At 44.9% G+C, this 19,738-nt stretch overlaps 1 protein-coding gene across 3 annotated transcripts in view; it reads left to right on the top strand.

The window, feature by feature from the left end:
- The window catches only part of HADH (hydroxyacyl-CoA dehydrogenase), a 47,529-nt gene that overhangs the window by 17,050 nt on the left and 10,741 nt on the right, over positions 1-19,738 (top strand). For all 3 annotated transcript variants that reach the window (XM_019927786.3, XM_019927785.3, XM_004314702.4), the window contains exons 2-5: positions 6,373-6,501; positions 7,603-7,760; positions 14,319-14,445; positions 18,298-18,387. In XM_019927786.3, the coding sequence (XP_019783345.1) occupies positions 6,373-6,501; positions 7,603-7,760; positions 14,319-14,445; positions 18,298-18,387 (504 nt within the window). The remainder of the gene's footprint in view (positions 1-6,372; positions 6,502-7,602; positions 7,761-14,318; positions 14,446-18,297; positions 18,388-19,738) is intronic.

Here is a 19,738-nt window from a genome sequence, read left to right as displayed (position 1 = left end):
ATCTAGGAAGTCCAGTTCTAGAACTCGCACTCCACATACCACTGTGCCCCCCCAGTAATTGAAAGACTTCTGTGGTGAAGCAAAGGCCAGCTTCAGGTGGCTAAGGAAGCTTGTGGGTGTCCCTCCTGCTTTTTAAACATTCTTATTTTTTTAATTAATTAATTTGGTTGTGTTGGGTCTTCATTGCTGCTCACGGGTTTTCTCTAGTTGCATTGAGCGGGGGCTGCTCTTTGTTGTGGTGCTCAGGTTTCTCATTGCAGTGGTTTCTCTTGTGGAGCTCGGGCTTTAGGCATGCGGGCTTCAGTAGTTGTGGCTCGCGGGCTCTAGAGCGCAGGCTCAGTAGTTGTGGTACATGGGCTTAGTTGCTCCGCGGCATGTGGGATCTTCACGGACCAGGGATCGAACCCGTGTCCCCTGCATTGGGCAGGCGGATTCCTAACCACTGTGCCACCAGGGAAGTCCCTAAACATTCTTTTTAAATGAAGAGAGATCCTAGCCTGTTTGTAAAAATGGAAGGACGCAGAAGAGGAAACCTGAAAATGAAAACCAAAAAGGGAACAAGTCGTGAGATCAGAAGATGTAATTTTAAAAGCAAAATAAAGTAATTTACCTTTGGAGTCTGTACCTGGATCCAGCATTAGGCCTTGGACCCTTGCAGAAGGAGGAAGGGGCCTGCCTAGAGTAAAATCGTTAAGCTGTTGTGATATGCTAGGCACAGTCCCTAGTGTATATTAACTCTTAATCCTCTCAACAGCTCTGCTGCCCATTTTTATGGGTGAGGAGACAGCCTCTGGGAGTTAAGGAATTTTTCTGTCTCACAGTTGGCAGACGGGCTCCAGAGTCTGGCCCTTGCCCAGCTCAGAGCTGTCTCAGACTGTTCCCCTCAGACCCAGCCATGCCTTTCGGGGTCAGGAACAGCCAGCACGTGAGCTTGGATACAGGCGGCCCTAGCGTCAAAGCCCCATCACATCCAGACTTTGCTTCCTGTTACAGTGCCTCCCCCAAAGGCTGTTGTGCAGACCAAACGGGGTAATTTATGAGCAGTGAAAGCTCTCTGAGAGCAGGGGATTTGTTTTGTTCCTCACCTTGTCCCAGGGCCTGGAGCAGCCGCGACACGGGGTTGAGCCACGAGGAGGCAGTAGTAGTAAAGGGAACGCACGTAGAGCCGTGCTCAGCACGGGACTCTAAATGGTGCTTGCCCTCCACCCCAGGGGAGTGCGGGTGTTGGCGCGGGGGAGCAAAAGTGCTCACCTCTGAGAGGCCAAAGTTCTCGTCTGTGACCCCTGGTCATTTGGTGGAAAGCGTTTCCTAATAATCTGCATTTTTTTCATCCAAACTATTTGACAGCTTCCCCACTGTCCAGATTGTTTGTATACCCCAGTGCAGTTACTTGGCTTCCAAGAAAAACACAGCACTTCCTGTTCTGTTTTTTCTGGTTTTTGCCTTCAAACCCGCGTGTAGCTGAAGCCATGAATGAAGATCTGACTGCTGGCCATGCCTAAGGTTGCATCAGCTTACTGAGCCAGCCTGGGATGAGAGTCATGCAGCTTTCAGGTTGGACATGGATTGCAGGGGGGCAAGGGACAGGCTGCCTGCATCCTGACTCTATCCCAGTGGTAGCCCGTTTAGACACACAGAGTAGGAGAGGAATATCAGCCCCACTTGGAGTAGATGAATAGAATCAAAGAACATTAGACTCATCCTGTGGAAATGTTATCAGGCATGTAATACATACCAGGCAGTGGGCTAGATGTAGTTTGATCATTTACTTATTCAACAAATATACATTGAGTGCCCACCACAGACCAGGCACTGGGGTTTGCAAAGATGAATAGGACAGGAAGTTGCCCTCAAGATACTGCCAACGTTGTGTCTCTTGGGTATGTCTGCAAGAAATGATTGCAAGGAACTTTAGCATTAGGTTGGGTTACTCTCTACAAGTGGGTAGGATGAAAATAACTGCTTTCTTTGAAATCATTTGAAGCTGTGCTGTAACGGCAGTTTACTGCTATGCAACCAAGAGCTCCACCATGAGATGGAAAATATTTCAAGAATGTAAATTTCTCTTTTTTCACTCGTATTTTCTCTACTCAGTCCGAACCAAATCCACTTTGGGTGTTTTGTTTGTTTGTTTGTTTGGCTGTGCCGCACAGCTTGCGGGATCTTAGTGTCCTGACCAGGGATTGAACCCAGGCTACGGTAGTGAAAGTGTCAAGTCCTAACCACTGGACCACCAGGGAACTCCCCACTAACCATATCCACTTTGGGTTTAAACCAGAATGTCCTTCTCTAACTATATTTGTGGAATGACTCTACCATAAGATTTCCTTCGTATTTTCTTGAAGCTTTATGAGTTAGCCAAGGTAAGAAAAGCTGAAGTAGAAATTGTTAAAGGGATAACCATTTAGATTATACAATTGTTGCTTTCTTACTACACCAGAAATACCAGTTTAGGCATTTTGGAGAGCCCAAAATTGTAGAAAATTCTGCAGTCAGTTGAGGTAGAGAAAAAAATTGAACAAAGTTTCTACAAGAGCAGCCTCTTTCAGACCATTGAGGCACGGTGGGGCTGAGGGAAGTTTTGCAGAGGAGGATGTGATCAGTGACACTGGGAAGATCTGCCTGTCTTCTTTCTCTCTGAGGTTCGGCCCCTCCTTGCACATCCTGTATCTTCTGGTTGAGATGAGAAAGTAAACAAAAATTTTACACCCTCAGTAACTTTGACATGGGTCATTTGACACATGCACTTTGCTCTTCTGGAACATTGCCTAGAGAGCCTTGATTTAATAGCTGGTTTTGGCTGCTGTCTACATACTGTATCATCTCTAGTGTGCTCATTTAGACGCCAGGATGAGCAAGGTAGTGACTGAATTGCCCAGTGTCTCCTTATGGCCGGGGTGGGGGACTGGGGCGGCGGGGGGGGGGGAGTGTGGGTGGGCAGCTGGCGGTGTTTATCAGAGGACTTTGGATAGGAGTGGAAAGTCAGCATTTAGGCTGAAAATGCTTTTTGGCCAGGGTTTTTCCCAGTTGAATTTTAGTGTTTTTGTAAGTCTCTCTTGGTTCACTTGAATTTTTGAGGGTTGCTTCCTCTCTAGGTTTGGCTCTGCTTGCAACTTAAAAAAAGTAATCATAAGGATAACGTTATGGCTTATCTGCCACATAACCAAAAATGCCCTGTGACTGTCACAAACACGATTATGATAACTCTGAAGGAGGCCTTCTAGAGAGACGGCATGATACCACCTCCTTCACTTATTCTGCTCCACCTCTTTAAGGTTAATACCTTGTTCCTTGGGAAGATGGCGCATTCCAGGTGTACTCTTCTTACCCGGCTTTCTGAGATCTGTTGCCTGACAGAATTCTTCACCATGTGGTTTTTATTTTCTTTGACATCCCACATATGGAGCTTTGTATTGTTGAGTGTTTTTTTTTCCATCATGTTTTCTCAGTGGGATTATAAAGTTTTAAAGCAGAAAGACACTGCCTTTGCTGTCTTTTTTTTTTTTTTTGGTCGCCAGTTGCAGCTTCCGGGATGTTAGTTCCCCGACCAGGGATCAAACCAGTGTCCCCTGCAGTGGAAGCACGGAGTCCTAACCACTGAACCACTAGCGAAGTCCCTTGCTGTCTTTCTTTGTCTCTATTCCCTTCAGCTTTGGCACTGTCTTGTTCCAAATGTACTTGAAGTTTCCTCCCCAACCCCTTGAGGAGCAAAAAAGCCCGAGAGATGCTGGAGGTGAAGTGCGGAAGAGTGGATTGGGACCTGGGCAAAAGGCGGAACCTGAGGAATCCTGTCTGGCCTATTGAAAGGATGACCTAGGTCAGAGGTTAAGAGGAGCAAGGTGAAAACCACTTGTGTTATTCCAGACGGACTGTCAGACAGAGGAACCAAGACAAAAAGGGAAGGTCCCCAAGCCAGCACCTCTGCTTGCCCCACCTTGCAGACGAGGTGCCCGACCAGTGGTCATCACACCTCCCTTCAGCTGTTGCCCCCCAGTGCTGCCTGCCTCAAAGCAGTTCAGTTTCATCACCAGCTGCATCTGGAATTTGAGATTTATTTTCTTAGTTTTCTGTGTCAGGGTTCCTCACCAAATTCCCCCCGCTTCTCCAGGTTTGGTGATTTACTTATAGGACCAGCATAGAGTCATCACCATGGTGGCTATAACTTATTACAGGAAAAGGATATAGAACAGAACCAGCAAAGGGAAAAGGCGTGTGGGACAAAGTCTAGAGGAAATCAGGTGCCAGCTTCTCAAGTCGTCTCCCAGTGAACTCAAACAGGACACACTTAATTCCTCTAGCAGCACGTTGTGACAGCACATGTGAAATGTTGTCTACTAGGGATGCTCACTAGAGACCCAGAGCCCAGGATTTTTATTGGGGCTGGTCACATAGGCACCCTCCTCCTGGCAAGCACCAGAATTTCAGACTCTCAGAAGGAAAGCAGTTGTGAGTGTAAACCATATTGCACAGTTTAGATACCGCGAGCAGGAACCGTCTCCAAATGTATGTTTCCAGACACCAGCCAAGAGCCTTTCTAAAGAAAACAGTCTCACAGTGTGGTCTTTCCTGCACGGTTTCTAAACTTGCTCTTGCTTTTTTAGTTTGAATTTACTGAATTGGAGGTTCAGATTTGTCTCCAGTGATTTGAGGTGTTGGCAAGATGGGCCTTGGTCTGTTGTTACTTAGGGAGAAACCTGGTCTGGACTGATGTGTGTTTAGCTTTCGGGGTGTTATTTTCCTTTGACCTGCTGCTGCCTGCAGCCTGTGTTTGTGCCGACAGGGCAAGTTTGCTTCTTTCCTCTGTTTTTTAATCAAGATAACTCATTCCGTTACCCCCATTGCCCTGCTGTGGTTGTCAGGCGTTCCGATCCTGGCAGTGTTTCCTTTTCTCGGTTCCAGTCTCTGGGGCGCTGGCGGTGCTTATGCGGCCTACAGGCCCCGCAGGCTCAGACTCGCAGTCCTAAGTGCAGCGTTCTCAGGGAGACGCTGTTGTTAATTAACTTCCATCTAAAACCTGTCTTATCGTTTTTAGAAGTGTTCCTTGGAAATCTTTCTTTGGGATATGAACCTTTTTTCCTTTGCATTTTTCTCTTCTGTTTCTTTCTTTTCCTCTTTGGTTTTCAACTTTGAGTTTTTAGTTGCCTGGTTTCCAGAATCACATCATGATGGTGGTTTAGAATTACTCTTTACTGTCATCTCTGGGCAGGTTTGTTTCTGCTAACCTGCCCCTCTTTTACGTACCACTGGTCCACAGACGTTCCAAAGCCAGTGGTTCTGTGGGGTCTCTCCAGACCCTGAGAGGCATCTCAGTTGTGCTGTTATCTTGCATCATTGATGTTTGTTTTAGGCTATATGTGTCCTATTACTTATGGCTTGAACTGAGTATAACACCTACCTGTAATATGAAATAAAAAATGTATCTACCTTTTCCACAGTTTTTGCCAAAGCTGTTGGCAAACTGTGATGAAGTAGGTAGGGCTTGACTTGTCATTGATTGTGGCTAAACTAGGCTGGCTCCATGTGAACTTGGGGCAGCTTCACTAAACGTATCCTCAGGATTTAACCAAGATGGGCAAGGGGACGGGAGGGGAATTTTCCTTTTAAATTGGTTGATGACAAGACCTAGTTTCCTGGGAGTCTTATCACTAATTAGCCCTTGGGGACATGAGTCTTTTTGCCACCATTGTTAAAGTCTTACCCATTGCTGACTTAAGGACTGCAGCGGAGATGAGCCACGGGTCAATCTGCACAAGCTGGGCCAGCTCTAAGGAAGCAAGGTGGTTGGGGAGGGAGTAGGTGCTCTGTGAATGGGCTGTTGAACACTTGGGATAGGACTGGTGCAACTGAGGAGCTGAGTTTTTAATTTTACTTAATTTCAGTTAATTTAACTAGTCCTGTGTGGCTAGTGGCTTCTGTGTTGGACAGCGCAGCCCGGGGTAGTGGTTACAGTGTGGCCTTTGGAACCTTGATTCAGATCCCAGCTCTGCGGCCTACCTATTGTGTGACCATGGGCACATTTCTTAACCTTGTAAGGTTGTTTGGAGAATTGTCATCGTGTTAAGGGTTTAGAGCAGTGCCTGGGAAGAAGTAAGAAGTGTGTATTTAATTACTGTTGGCTTATTATGTTTATTCGGTATTTTGAGTAGAATGGTGTTAGAGTTCATGTAGAATATGAAACTTTACTGTTTCTTTGTTTTTGTTTTGAGCCACGCCACACGGCTTGCAGGATCTTAGTTCCCCAACCAGGGATTGAACCCCAGTGGTGAAAGCGCTGAGTCCTAACCACTGGACCACCAGGGAATTCCCATCTACTGTTTTTTTTTTTTTTTTTAACTTTTATGTTTTCTTGCTTTTTTTTTTTTTTTGCTCCAGGTTGCTGCAGCAACTGGCCACACAGTAGTGTTGGTGGACCAAACAGAGGACATCCTGGCAAAATCTAGAAAGGGAATTGAGGAAAGCCTTCGGAAAGTGGCCAAGAAGAAGTTTGCAGAAAACCCCAAGGTAATTTCTTGTCGTCCATGTCCTCAAGACCAGTCCTCTGACCACTTCACATTTGTGAGGGTGCTCTCGCCTTTGCTTGCTTTTTCAATTTGTTTGAATTGAAACCTTAGGCCAGTATAATAGGCCTAACTTTAGGCCAGTATAATAACGTAATCACTAAATAGTCCATGAGAAATATTGGGGTTAAATAAAATTAATTTTACCTGTTTCTTTTCGCTTGTTAAAATGCAACCAGTACACATTTTAAATCACCTGTCGTCTTGCGTTATATTTCTGTTGAACGGCTCTGAGAGTTGTTTATTTCCTGATGACTTTGGATGCCTTTAGCTGATTGTGACCATTTTGAATCCTCACGGGCAAATGACATTTTGAAGTAAAATGGCAGCTGATAGGGGCACTGTCTGCTTCTGCCCTGACTGAGGTCTCTTCGTGGAAACCTGGAGGCACAAATGAGGAAAAGACAGGACTGTGAGCTCTTTTAGAGCAGAGACTGTGTCTGGCGAGCTTCTGAACCACCCGTTGCCGGCACGTGATGGGCGATCATTATTTGACGAGCGACTGCTGAGTTCAGCTTTCTTATTCCTCGCTCCTGCCCTTACTGGGCTCTTCCCTGCCTCCTACTAGAGGGATATAGTCAGCACCACCCCTCAGACTCATGGATGGGGCTGAGCTCAGCCTTTACCCTTTTCCGGAAGACAAATTACAGGCTTCCAAGAAGCCCGTCATGGAACAGTACATGGCTGGCTGGCTGTTCACTCGGAACAGATAGAACAGGCCAACACAGGTGCTGTGAACAAACAGTTTAGTGACTGGAGCAGAGCTGACTAAGAGCTTCAAAGATTATGACTGACACACGACAGTGTGCTGACCAGCAGTTGGGATTGTGCACAGGCTGATTCTTGCCCTGGTGTCCAGAAGTATATTGAGATGCTGTCTGCCCTAAGAAGAAACGTAGGGAGTTTTATTTCTCAGAATTTCAGGACACATTCAGGTTGTGTCTGGGGTATCCTCGCCCTCCTCTCTCCTCTCGCCTTAGCAGCAAGTCACACACCATTTTCTAGTGAGCCCAGTGACTGTTCTCTTCTTACTCCACTGCATTAGGCTGGCGATGAGTTCATGGAGAAGACCCTGAGCAGCATATTGACCAGCATGGACGCAGCATCCGTGGTCCACAGCACAGACCTGGTGGTGGAGGCCATTGTAGAGAATCTGAGCGTGAAGAGCGAGCTCTTCAAGAGGCTGGACAAGTTTGCTTCCGAGTACGTGATCTCTGGGAGATCTTGTAGGGTCTGGGGGCTTCCTCCTGGGCGCTTGGGCTTTTCTCCTGGGAAAGAGTCTTCTGACACCAGGACTTTTTATTACCCTACAGCTGTTTCCAGGAGAGCTGACACTGTTTCCTTTGTTCTCCATCCTCCACCCCCAGTTTGCTTCCCGAGGCTTGGGCTGCCCTCATCTGATCCTTGTCCCCAAATTAGGGTGGAATTTCCCATGTGAAATGGAGGGCCCTTCCAGGGACAGGCCTTCATCTCTTGCAGCGTCTTTGTCTTGGGCCCTCCCAGGCCAGAGGATGGAGGCACTCGGACATGTCCTTAAATGTCTGCTGAACAACCTCAGAGCAGTTTGGTGTGTCCCCTCTTTTGGGTAGAACCAACAGAATGATGTAATTGAAGGGACTGCTTCTCTGTCTACACAGTTTTCGAGGACCCTCCTGCTTTGAGCTTTCTGTGGGTTAAATCACAACACTCTTGGGAGCCTTTAAGGAGCACTGAGTTCTTACCCAGCTTCCTGGCAAAGGGTGGGAGAAGAGAGCCAGCCTCATGCAGGTCAGGCACAGGGCCGCCGGGCTCAGGACTATCTGCAGTGTCAGCAAGCTGTGCACATGTGCAGCTCTAGTTCTGCGTGTGGCTCTTGGTGATACTGACACCTGATGTATTCATTCATGCTCTTCTTGTGGTTTGCCTGGCCACGCTTCACCCTTCTTGGTTGGGACTCAAAGTCAAATAAGATTATATGACAACAGTAATTCTTAGGCAGCCACCAGTGAGCACCGGCTAAAGAGAAACACTTGCATACCAGGCTGCTGGGTTGTCAGCCCTTAGAGCTCTATGGTCTGGTGGCTGGAGAGGCCCTGTCCTGACAAAGAGAAGAGGCCTGTCTTTCTGTCACCTGTGTGTCACTCTGCTGACGAGCATGCTTATGTGCTTTACACGGGCATTTAGGGGCTGCAGCACCATCTACAGAAACAGAAGGCTGTCTTGGTAGGGGCGTTGACTCCCAAGTCAGCGGGGAGCCCTCTGAGTCAGTGAAACACCCACCCCCAGAAAAGGGAGTATTGTCAAGCAGTTTGGTCTTTATTGGAATGTTGGTCATTCCCTCGTGACAGTGACGGGTCTGACTGCCCTCTTTTGTCAGCGTCGAGTAAGGGAAGGACTGTTAGGGGAAAGTCAGGTGGCCTGGGGCCTGGTGCCAGCCCCCCCCCCCACTTCCCTCTCTGACCTTGGACAGTCATGAACCCCTTCTGGCCCTCAGTTTTATCATCTGTAATGTGAGTTCAGGAGTTAGGGGTAAATAATTTCCGAGACCTTCCCAGTCCTGACTCTAAGACTAGTTGCCCTGTCCGTGAAATAGGGGTAGTGGTACCTATTGCACAGGGTTGTTTGGGAAACTCGTGTAACTCAGCTCACATTTCCGGAGAGCTTCTGTATGTCAGGCACTATACTAGCCTCTTTCACCTAAGTTTATGTAATAAAACAGATGTGACACGTGACAGGACCAGTAGTAGGCACGCCGTAGATGTGACTTTGCTTCTGGCCCCAGCCATCCTTCTCCACACTCTCGTCTTCATTTTAGATCACCGCCTTTATTGAATGTTTGCTGAATTGTTGTTGTTGTGTTTTTTTTTATTGATAAAACAGCTTGATTGAGATACTTTACTGCTTAGTTTTGCAGTTAGATCCTTATAATGGGAGACGAAAATATATTCTAGTGATAAAGATCCACTTGGAAGCCCTGATAAAACAGTTGCATCCTGGAAGAGAGCACAAATTCCCTAGCTGCAGTATAAGACATGCAGATGAAAAGCTTCCTTAGGGCCCATGGCCCACCCCAGCTGAGTCCTGGCTCCCCCCTTTCAACAAAGCATGGGCTCTCCTCCACCACAGTCCACCACCTCCTCTAGTCTTCTTCACACCTGGGGGTGTTGCCAGTGACCATCATGCTTGTGCTGTTGATTTTCTGTTAGTGCATTTCAGAGGAAAGTTTTTTGGTACGTGACTATCAGAAAGGGAAAAACAAAAGATGGTCCTAGAGAGTCAAGTGTTTCAAGGAAAATGTGAGAGTGTGCTTTTTTGTGGAAGATAATGTGTACATATATCGTGTTTGTGTTGAAGGAAGGCAGTGTGAGACACTGTTAGTAGCAGAGCCAGCCTGGCCGATTGGGAGAGGTGGCGGTGGAGGTCTGTCGGCAGGAGACATCTTTCTCCTTCTGGTAATATGTGTGCTGGGAATGTCCTGGGTTGGAGACACTCGGCACTGGGCACTGATGTACAGTCTTCCTTCTGTATCTGTCGGGGTTGGTTCCAGGACCCCCTGGGAATACGAAAATCTGAGGATGCTCGAGTCCCTTACATAAAGTGTTGTAGTATTTGCATGTAATCTACGCAATCCCCCATATACTTTAAATCATCTCTAGATTACTTATAATATCTGATACAATGTAAATGCTATGTAGACTTCCCTGGCAGTCCAGTGGTTAAGACTTTGCCTTCCAGTGCAGGGGGTGCAGGTTCGATCCCTGGTCGGGGAGCTAAGATCCCACATGCCTCGCGGACCAAAAAAAACCAAAACACATGAACAGCAGAAGCAGTATTGTAATAAATTCAGTAAAGACTTTTTAAAAAATGGTCCACATCAATGTAAATGCTATGTAAATCACAAGCAAGTCCAAGTTTCGCTTTTTGGAATTTTTTTTGGGGAATATTTTTGATCCGGGTTGGCGGAACCTGTGGATCCTGAGGGCCGACTGTAACTTCATTGTTTGACGAAACGTGCTCTCCAGTCAGTGTGCCTTTGTTTCCCCTTTTTGCAGATGAGTTGCCCTTCAAATGTCCTATAAAAAGGTGCCACACTCATCAAAGATGAGTGTGTAACCCTCACCTTTGAGATAGCCCTTTCTTTTCTTAAGGGTGGTGTGGAACCCCTGCTAGCACAGCCTTGGGTTGTGGAGACCCTGCTGCTGTGCTTCAGGGCATGTCAGCCACTCCTTGTTACTGCAGAGGGTCTCCTTGCCTTCTGTGATGGGGGATGGTTTATATTATGTGACAGGATAATTTATATTATTTTCCCCAGACCAAAAAGCAAGAAACTTTGAAAACTAGAATTTTAAACCTTAAAAAAAGTCTTTTTATTTTTTTAAACGACAGGCCCCTCCAGCTGGCCTTTAAGTTGGCCAACTTAGAAGTTGTTTGAGAAAGGTCAGTGTTCTTGTGCTGTAAAGGTGAAATGCTGTTTATGTCAGAGAGTGTTCTGCCTGTGCTTTCCTCTAAGAGTTTTATAGTGTCCAGTCTTACATTTAGGTCTTTAATCCATTTTGAGTTTATTTTTGTGTATGGTGTTAGGGTGTATTCTAATTTCATTGTTTTGGGGTTTTTTTTGCAGTCATTTTTGTGTGCTTTTATTTATTTTTTTAATGGACTAGATTGAGAATCTGCTTTATTTTTTTTGTGGTTTTTTTTATACAGCAGCTTATCTATTTTTTTAATAGCATCTTGCTTTATATTGATTTCTTTATAATTTTCTTTTTTTTAATTTTATTTATTTTTATACAGCAGGTTCTTATTAGTCATCCATTTTATACACATCAGTGTATACATGTCAATCCCAATCTCCCAATTCATCACACCACCACCCCCACCCCACCACCCCCACCACTTTCCCCCTTTGGTGTCCATACATTTGTTCTGTACATCTGTGTCTCTATTTCTGCCTTGCAAACCGGTTCATCTGTACCATTTTTCTAGATTCCACATATATGTGTTAATACACGATATTTGTTTTTCTCTTTCTGACTTACTTCACTCTGTGTGACACACTCTAGGTCCATCCGCATCTCTACAGATGACCCAGTTTCATTCCTTTTTACGGCTGAGTAATATTCCATTGTATGTACCACATCTTCTTTATCCATTTGTCTGTCGATGGGCATTTAGGTTGCTTCCATGACTTGGCTGTTGTAGATAGTGCTGCAGTGAACATTGGAGTGCATGTGTCTTTTTGAATTATGGTTTTCTCTGGGTATATATATGCCCAGTAGTGGAATTGCTGGGATGTGGTCTAATTTCATTCTTTTACATGTAGCTGTCCAGTTTTCCCAGCACCACTTATTAAAGAGACTGTCTTTTCTCCGTTGTATATTCTTGCATCCTTTGTCATAGATTACGTGACCACAGATACATGAGTTTATCTCTGGACTTTCTATCCTGTTCCATTGATCTGTAAATCACAGTAAGATCTTTTTCAGTCCACCTACTAGAGTAATGAAAATTAAAACGAAAATAAACAAATGGGACCTGATGAAACTTAAAAGCTTTTACACAGCAAAGGAAACTGTAAACAAAATGAAAAGACAACCCTCAGAATGGGAAAAAATATTTGCAAATGAAGCAACCGACAAGGGATTAATCTCCAAAATATACAAACAGCTCATTCAGCTCAGTATCAAAAAAATACCAACCCAGTCAAAAAATGGGTGGAAGATCTAAGTAGACATTTCTCCAGAGAAGACATACAGATGGTTAAAAAGTGCATGAAAAGATGCTCAACATCACTAATTATTAGAGAATTGCACATCAAAACTACAATGAGGTATCACCGCATACGGGTCAGAATGACCATCGTCAAAAAAATCCACAAACAATAAATGCTCAAGAGGGTGTGGGGAAAAGGGAACCCTCCTACACTGTTGGTGGGAATGTACACTGGTACAGCCACTATGGAGAACAGTATGGAGGTTCCTTAAAAAACTAAAAATAGAGCTACCATATGATCCAGCAATCCCACTCCTGGCCATATATCCAGAGAAAACCTTAATTCAAAAAGATACATGCACCCCAATGTTCATTGCAGCACTATTCACAATAGCCAACACATGGAAGCAACCTGAATGCCCATCAACAGAGGAATGGATAAAGAAGATGTGGTTCATATATACAATGGAATATTAGTCAGCCATAAAAAAGGATGAAATAATGCCATTTGCAGCACCATGGATGGACCTAGAGATTGTCATACTGAGTGAAGTCAGAGAAAGACAAATATGATATCACTTATATGTAGAATCTAAAAAAAGGCTACAAATGAACTTATCTACAAAACAGAAATAGAGTTACAGATGTCGAAAATACACTTATGGTTATGGGGTGGGGGAGTAAGGGGCAAGGAGGGATAAATTGGAAGATTGGGACTGACACATACACACTGCTATATATAAAATAGAAAACTAATAAGGACCTACTGTGTAGCACTGGGAACTCTACTCAATACTCTGTAATGGCCTATATGGGAAAAGAATCTAAAAAAGAGTGGGTATACATATATGTATGACTGATTTACTTTGCTGTGCACCTGAAACTAACACAATATTGTAAATCAACTATACCCCAACAAAAATTTTTAAAAAAAAGTGAAGTGCTTTCCTGGGCTGAGCACACGAAGGGTCCTCCTTCAGCCTCTGGTAGCCACCACCTAGCACACCAGCTGCTTTCACCTCACTCTTCTCTCCTCTTCCCAAATTACTAGTTTCTTCTCCCTTCCCTTCTCCTTCCCACTTGCCCCTGATTTCAGGCAGATTGTAGTATTGCCTTTTGAGCAAGCAGGAACCCCCCAATCTGGTCGTAAGGAACCACTCCCCTTCCTGCGCTGTGACCAGGCTCTTGTGGTTGTACTTAGCATTAGGCCATTTTGTGTACATTTATCCACGAGGTGGTGCTGTAGGAAAGCTCGTAAGTCTTGCCTGTCTCTTTAAATATTTGCCTGTCCTGCCTTTGGCACCCCACTTTACTGAGGTCTTAAAAAATTAAATTGGGTTTAAGTCAGTATGGATTTTTTAAATTAATAATTTAATATTTTATATACTCAAAAGAAGATGGTACTGCTTTTTTAAGGAGATTTTATAATAATAAGAGTGCCTTGAACTACATTTATCATGTGTATACGTGTATCCTTCCTTCCCCAAGTCTACTAGTATAACCTTAAAACTTCTTTTGGACCATGTTGGTTTTTTTCTGTTTTCATTTGAATTCCCAGTCAATGGAAAAGTAAAGCTTTTCACTTGAGGGGAAAAGATTGTAGTTCATGTTTATGTCAGATGTTTCTTGTTAAGGATTCAGGTGTTTCTTCACAGTTTTTTGCTTATTTTGAGTGTCTGTGATGCATCCTGTTTTTCCTTAGTCTTTGTTCACTTGGAGTTTCATCTTGTGACTGACGTTGTTGCCTCCTTTTGTTTCTCACATACTGTGTGAATTAAATAATGCAAGTAGCCAGGAGAAATTTTGCTCCCTAAAATTAAGGAAGGTTTGGTAAAGACTACGTAGGCTTTTGGAACAGGTAACTTCTGAATTTAAAATTTCAAAATTTAAATGAAACAGGTCACTGATTCCAGCCTCTTGTGTGAAGCTGTGTCTTTTCCCTGATTTCCTCTAGGGTCAGGAAAGGACAGGACCTGGACAGTAAGCAGTCACCTTGTGTGTTACACCTGAGAGGAGTCCTGACTTTCCAAAGATGGGACTCATTTCAATACTCTACTGTCTTTCTCTCCACAGACACACAATCTTTGCCAGCAACACTTCCTCTTTGCAGATCACAAGCATAGCCAATGCCACCACCAGACAGGACCGATTTGCCGGGCTCCATTTCTTCAACCCAGTGCCCCTGATGAAACTTGTGGAGGTCAGTGGGTGTCTGCTTGTGCGTACGTGCTTTTGCCCTGCCAGCCCTCAGCCCTGCTTCTGTGAGTCACATCCTCCCTGCCACTGGGGATTGCACTGGATAGATTTTAGTGGCAGGGTGGAGGGTTGTCCTTGTGCTTGGGTTTCTCTGGCCAGACTCTCCTTTCAGAGCCAAAGGAAGAAACAGCACCTAATATCTAGGAAGGCCCCTGTGCTTTGTTTCTTTGCAGCCCTGCGTTCTGACCAGTGATGTCCAGGAGGGCTGTTAACTTTGTGGAATGTCACTTACTTGTTTGTGCCATAGCTGATAGGTAGTGTAGAGAGAGGCATCAGACTGGGAAGGCAGCACTAAAGACCACTAGCTTGATGAGACCACGGAGGGGAGAGCCACCCATGTTCATATTGTCTTGTCCAGGTCAGTTTGTCTAGGCTGGATGTGGAATTCTATTAGAAGCTTGGTTTCCCACAGGAGCCGCTGTAATATGCCCTGACCACTGTTCCCGGGGTGAATTCAGCCCCAGGTAACAGGGCCTTGATATTGTCACCAGGGGAGGCACAGCTCCCGTGTGTTATAATCAGACCTATTAAAGCAGCTAGTGGGAAGCAGCCGCATAGCACAGGGAGATCAGCTCGGTGCTTTGTGACCACCTAGAGGCGTGGGATAGGGAGGGTGGGGGGGAGGGAGATGCAAGAGGGAGGGGATACGGGGATATATGTATATGTAAAGCTGATTCACTTTGTTACACAGCAGAAACTAGCACACCATTGTAAAGCAATTATACTCCAATAAAGGTGTTGAAAAAAAAATTAAAAAGCAGCTTCCAGTAGCCTTGAACCTCCCGACCTCAAACCTGGGAGGTGGAGGAAAGTGGCCAGGGAGGGCTGCCAGCGTACCTGTTTGGGCTGCTTCTGCTTGCTTGCTTGGAGTCTTAGATACCAGGGAGGTGGAGTCACTGTAGATAATTTGCACCTGAAATGTGGCAACTTGCCATTAATAGGGGGGCTCATTACAGGAGCTGAGGAGCAGCTGCTATTAAAGTAGCATTTGTGCTGAGGCTGCGGAGTTACTGCCATGCGCGAAGCGTGGGGCTGTGGATCCAGGCAGGCCTCCGGAGACTGGCCCGGGCTCCCTGGGCACGCGGTGGGGTCTTTTTCTCCACTGCTGCCTTCTCCTCCAGGCCCCTTCCCCTCCCGTGTCCCCTCCCCCTACAACATAAGCATTAGCATCTAGTTTAAGGGTGACTACGTTTTCTTACAGTTCTCTTTCAAGGACGACTCTGACCCATCTTGCAATAGGAATTATCTGTTCCACTAACATTGCTTCTTAGTTTCTTCCAATTTACTGCCAACCCCTAAGGCTGTTTTTGAAGAAGTTAAGGAATGAAAGGGAGGGGCACAGGGAATTAGAAGAAACAGCATTTCTCCTTATACAAAAAAGAGCAAGGAAGTGGAATGGAATTTTCAGCATTTCAGTACTTAGGGACTAATTACTTTTTTGGTTACCATATCATGCACATAATGTGTTTCGAAGATACAGACAAATTTTGTAGATTTACTTCAAACTCTAATACTGTTTTCAACTGCATTCATCTGATAATGTCCATCTGTGTCTTTGAAAATAATGGCACCTTGATTGTTAACAGTTAATGCTTGGCAAGTGTTAACATTTTCTAGAAAGTGTTTTCCAAAAGTGCTCTTCTTTATGCAACTTTTATTCTTTAACTTGAGCATTCATGTATGTGTTGCTGGTGGTAAGCACCACAATGAACCATAAGTTGAGTGGCTCTTCTTTCCTTGGGGCTGGGCTCAATTGATGTGTGTATATGTATATTTTTTCAGACCCTGTGTTGGAACAGGATATATGTAGCACATTGCTATTTGTTGAATGAATGAGTAAATATGCATCCCTCCTGTTAAAAAAAAAACAAAAACTATAGTATTGACTCCTTTAAGCCAAGAGATTATTTTTTTAAACTCCATAATTAGCAGCCCTTGTCCTAGGTCAATCTGTACGGTTCTGATGGAGGTGGTTTTATACCTCCTCTTGAATAATTCTCCTATTGCTGTTTGATTTGTGATGCCTGCAGAGCAGTTTCTGGCCCATCTCATCCCATTCCTCAACCCCATCTTCATGGTGCTTTTTTCTGTTTCCACTCATTTACTTCCCTTAGTGCCATAACGTAGCCCCACACCCCAAGCTGTGATCACATTAAAACATGAATGATAATGATTCTCTTCATTTATATAGAGCTTTTCATCCTGCACGGACACTAGCTCGTTACACCATATAGCCCTCTTAAAAGAGGAAGGATGTGTCAAATGTCATCATCCCAATTTCATATAAGAAAGGTGAGGCACAGAGGGTTGATTTGACTTGCCTAGGCTCATATAAAGGGTCTGATGTAGAAGCCAAGCCTGTTTGCTTTGACTCTGGTTGAAGTCCTTTAACTGGCATTTAAATTGTATATTTAATTTATATATATTTTTAAGTTTAAATTCATCTGGGTCTCTCTCCATTTGCTGAAATCTAATTGCTGACAACGCCTGAGAGTTGACTGCCAGGTGCGGCCCTTGGTGCTGACTTCTGTAGAGCGCAGCAGCCACTGTGAGGAGGGTAGCAGTCATACTCTGGCAGTGCACCTCATAGAGAAGGTCAGGAGGACAGCCAGGGGCCTTCCTGAGGCGCCTGGCAGGTGGCAGGCCCCAGCCATTGGCTGGTGTTTGCTGGTTATGAAAGCCTTCCACTGGGATGAGCCTGTCCTGAGGCAAATGGAGCTGTTGGGCTTTGGGGCATCTGTGTGGGAGAGGGCGCAGTAATGGGGGGATTACTCATCTCAGAGTCCACAGGACCTGGGTGACCTGAGTGCACCTCTGTTTTCCTGAGGCTCCTTCTCATCTGTATGCTAAGAGAAGGTGTGACTTCATGCAGAGTACTTTAAGGGCAGTTGTTACACTCTAGTAGACTTCCAGTTACCTCCCTGAAATAATTAACAGTAGCAAGTAAAACCCTAATAAAAGCCAGCATTTACTGAGCACTTCAGCCCTCGTAGGAGCTGCCCTTAATGCTTTACTTCCTAATCTAATTCCATCCTCACCTTAACTCCTTGAGGTAGGTAGAGTGGTTTAAATGTCATTTCAATTTCAAGAAACATTCCCAGGCTCACAGAGCCAGTAAGTGGTGTGATTGGTATTTGAACCCAGGTCTGTCTCAGTGACAAAACCTGTAGAACTCTCCTGCACACATACACACACACACACACACACACACACACACACACACGTATGGTTTTTTTAAAATATATTTATTTATTATTTTTGGCTGCGTTGGGTCTTCATTGCTGCGCGCGGACTTTCTCTAGCTGTGGTGAGCAGGGGCTACTCTTTGTTGCGGTGTGCGGGCTTCTCATTGTGGTGGTGTCTCTTGTTGCGGAGCACGGGCTCTAGGCCCGTGGGCTTCAGCAGTTGCAGCACACGGGCTCAGTCGTTGTGGCTCACGGGCTGTAGAGTGCAGGCTCAGTAGTTGTGGCGCACGGGCTTAACTGCTCTGTGGCATGTGGGATCTTCCCAGACCAGGGCTCGAACCCATGTCCCCTACATTGGCAGGCGATTCTTAACCACTGCACCACCAGGGAAGTCCCCACATTTATATTTTAAGCCTTGATTTTGTGTGTTCTGCCGTAGTCCACTATCTTAAAGTGGACGTTTTGTTTCTGGCTTGAAATCCTTCTAATCTGAAACTGAAATTATTTTTGTCACCTGTGTGGCAATATTTGATCAGTGTTTCCTTGAACTGTTCTGTTGAGATTGTTTGCTGACTTTCTGATTATAACTCTCCTCTGCTTTACGTTTCCAGGTCATTAAAACACCAATGACCAGCCAGAAGACCTTTGAATCTCTGGTAGACTTCAGCAAAACGCTGGGAAAGCATCCTGTTGCTTGCAAGGTAGAGTATGGATAGCTTGGTAAGGCCGGGGGGTGACTTTTCTCAGAACCTGACTTATTCCAGGTAGTACTCTTCCATAGTAGGATGATGTGGGACGTGGGCCACTTTTGCTGCAGGCCTGTCCGCAGGCTGTAAAGAGCAAGTTGCATCTAGCCGTGCTCAAGGCCATCAGGTGGATAGTCTGCGATCCAAATGGAGCCACGGCTTCAGCTAAATCAAAAACTCGGATTTCTCTCTGGGTCTTGACTTTTGTCTCTTGATGAGTGGTTGTGTTTCCATTAGTGGTTTTTGTTACCCCATCAGCTTCGGCTTCTTCTGGGCCCTGAGGAAACAGAACCCTGTGTGTCAGGCACAGCCTGGTGGCACATGAATCCTGAACAGAAAACTGGGCCTTCCCTTTTGGAAAGAACACTGCAGGTGATTAGGGAAATGGTGTGAGGGAGGTAGAGCCCACCTCAACCAAGGTAGCAGAAAATGAAGCTGTTTCTCAGTGGAATGTTGCGTATGATTTAGTTTGTGTTGTTTTGTTTTTCAGTAAGAAGTGTGGTGGGTGGAAAGCTTGCCTCTGGCCTTTTTCCCCTTTCTTGAGATACCTGGTATTATATGTAAAATTATCCCCAGGTGCTGTCACCTACTTTGGTTTGATTACCCTCAGTCTCTCCATTTGCTGTAGTTCCTCTTTAGTTCCCCCCAGATTTAGGGACTGCACTTCTTCATGACTTGGCCGTTTTTCTGAAAGGACAATTGTGTCACAGAATTCCATTACAAATTTTTATAAATATGTTATCTACTTTTTTGACCATAATCATTTTATTTAAAAAAATTATTTTTAAACAATTTTAAAAGGTTACTTTCCATTTACAGTTACTACAAAATATTGGCTATATTCGCCGTATTGTACAATACATCCTTGAGCCTACCTGATACCCAGTAGTTTGTATCTCCCATTCTCCCACCCCTGTATTAACCTGTCCCCACCCCATGGTAACCACTAGTTTGTTCTCTGTTACTGTGAGTCTGCTTCTTTTTTGTTCTATTTACTAGTTTGTTGTATTTTTTAGATTCCACATATAAGTGATATCATACAGTATTTGTCTTTCTCTGTCTGACTTCAAGTCCATCCATGTTGCTGCAAATGGCAAAATTTCATTGTTTTTTATGGCTGAGCAGTATTGCATTGTATATATATCATGTCTGCTTAAGCCAGTTGTATGTTGATGGGCACTTGGGTTGTTTCCATGTCATGGTTATTGTAAATAGTGCTGCTCTGAATATTGGGGTGCATGTATCTTTTCGAAGTAGTGTTTTTGTTTTTTCGGATATATATCCAGGAGTGGAATTGCTGGTTGAC

The sequence above is a fragment of the Tursiops truncatus genome, chromosome 5, assembly GCF_011762595.2.
Source record: "Tursiops truncatus isolate mTurTru1 chromosome 5, mTurTru1.mat.Y, whole genome shotgun sequence".
NCBI classification, from domain to species: Eukaryota; Metazoa; Chordata; class Mammalia; order Artiodactyla; family Delphinidae; genus Tursiops; species Tursiops truncatus.
Note: the sequence above shows the minus strand (reverse complement) of the source record. Positions and strands in the feature narration are given on the sequence as shown.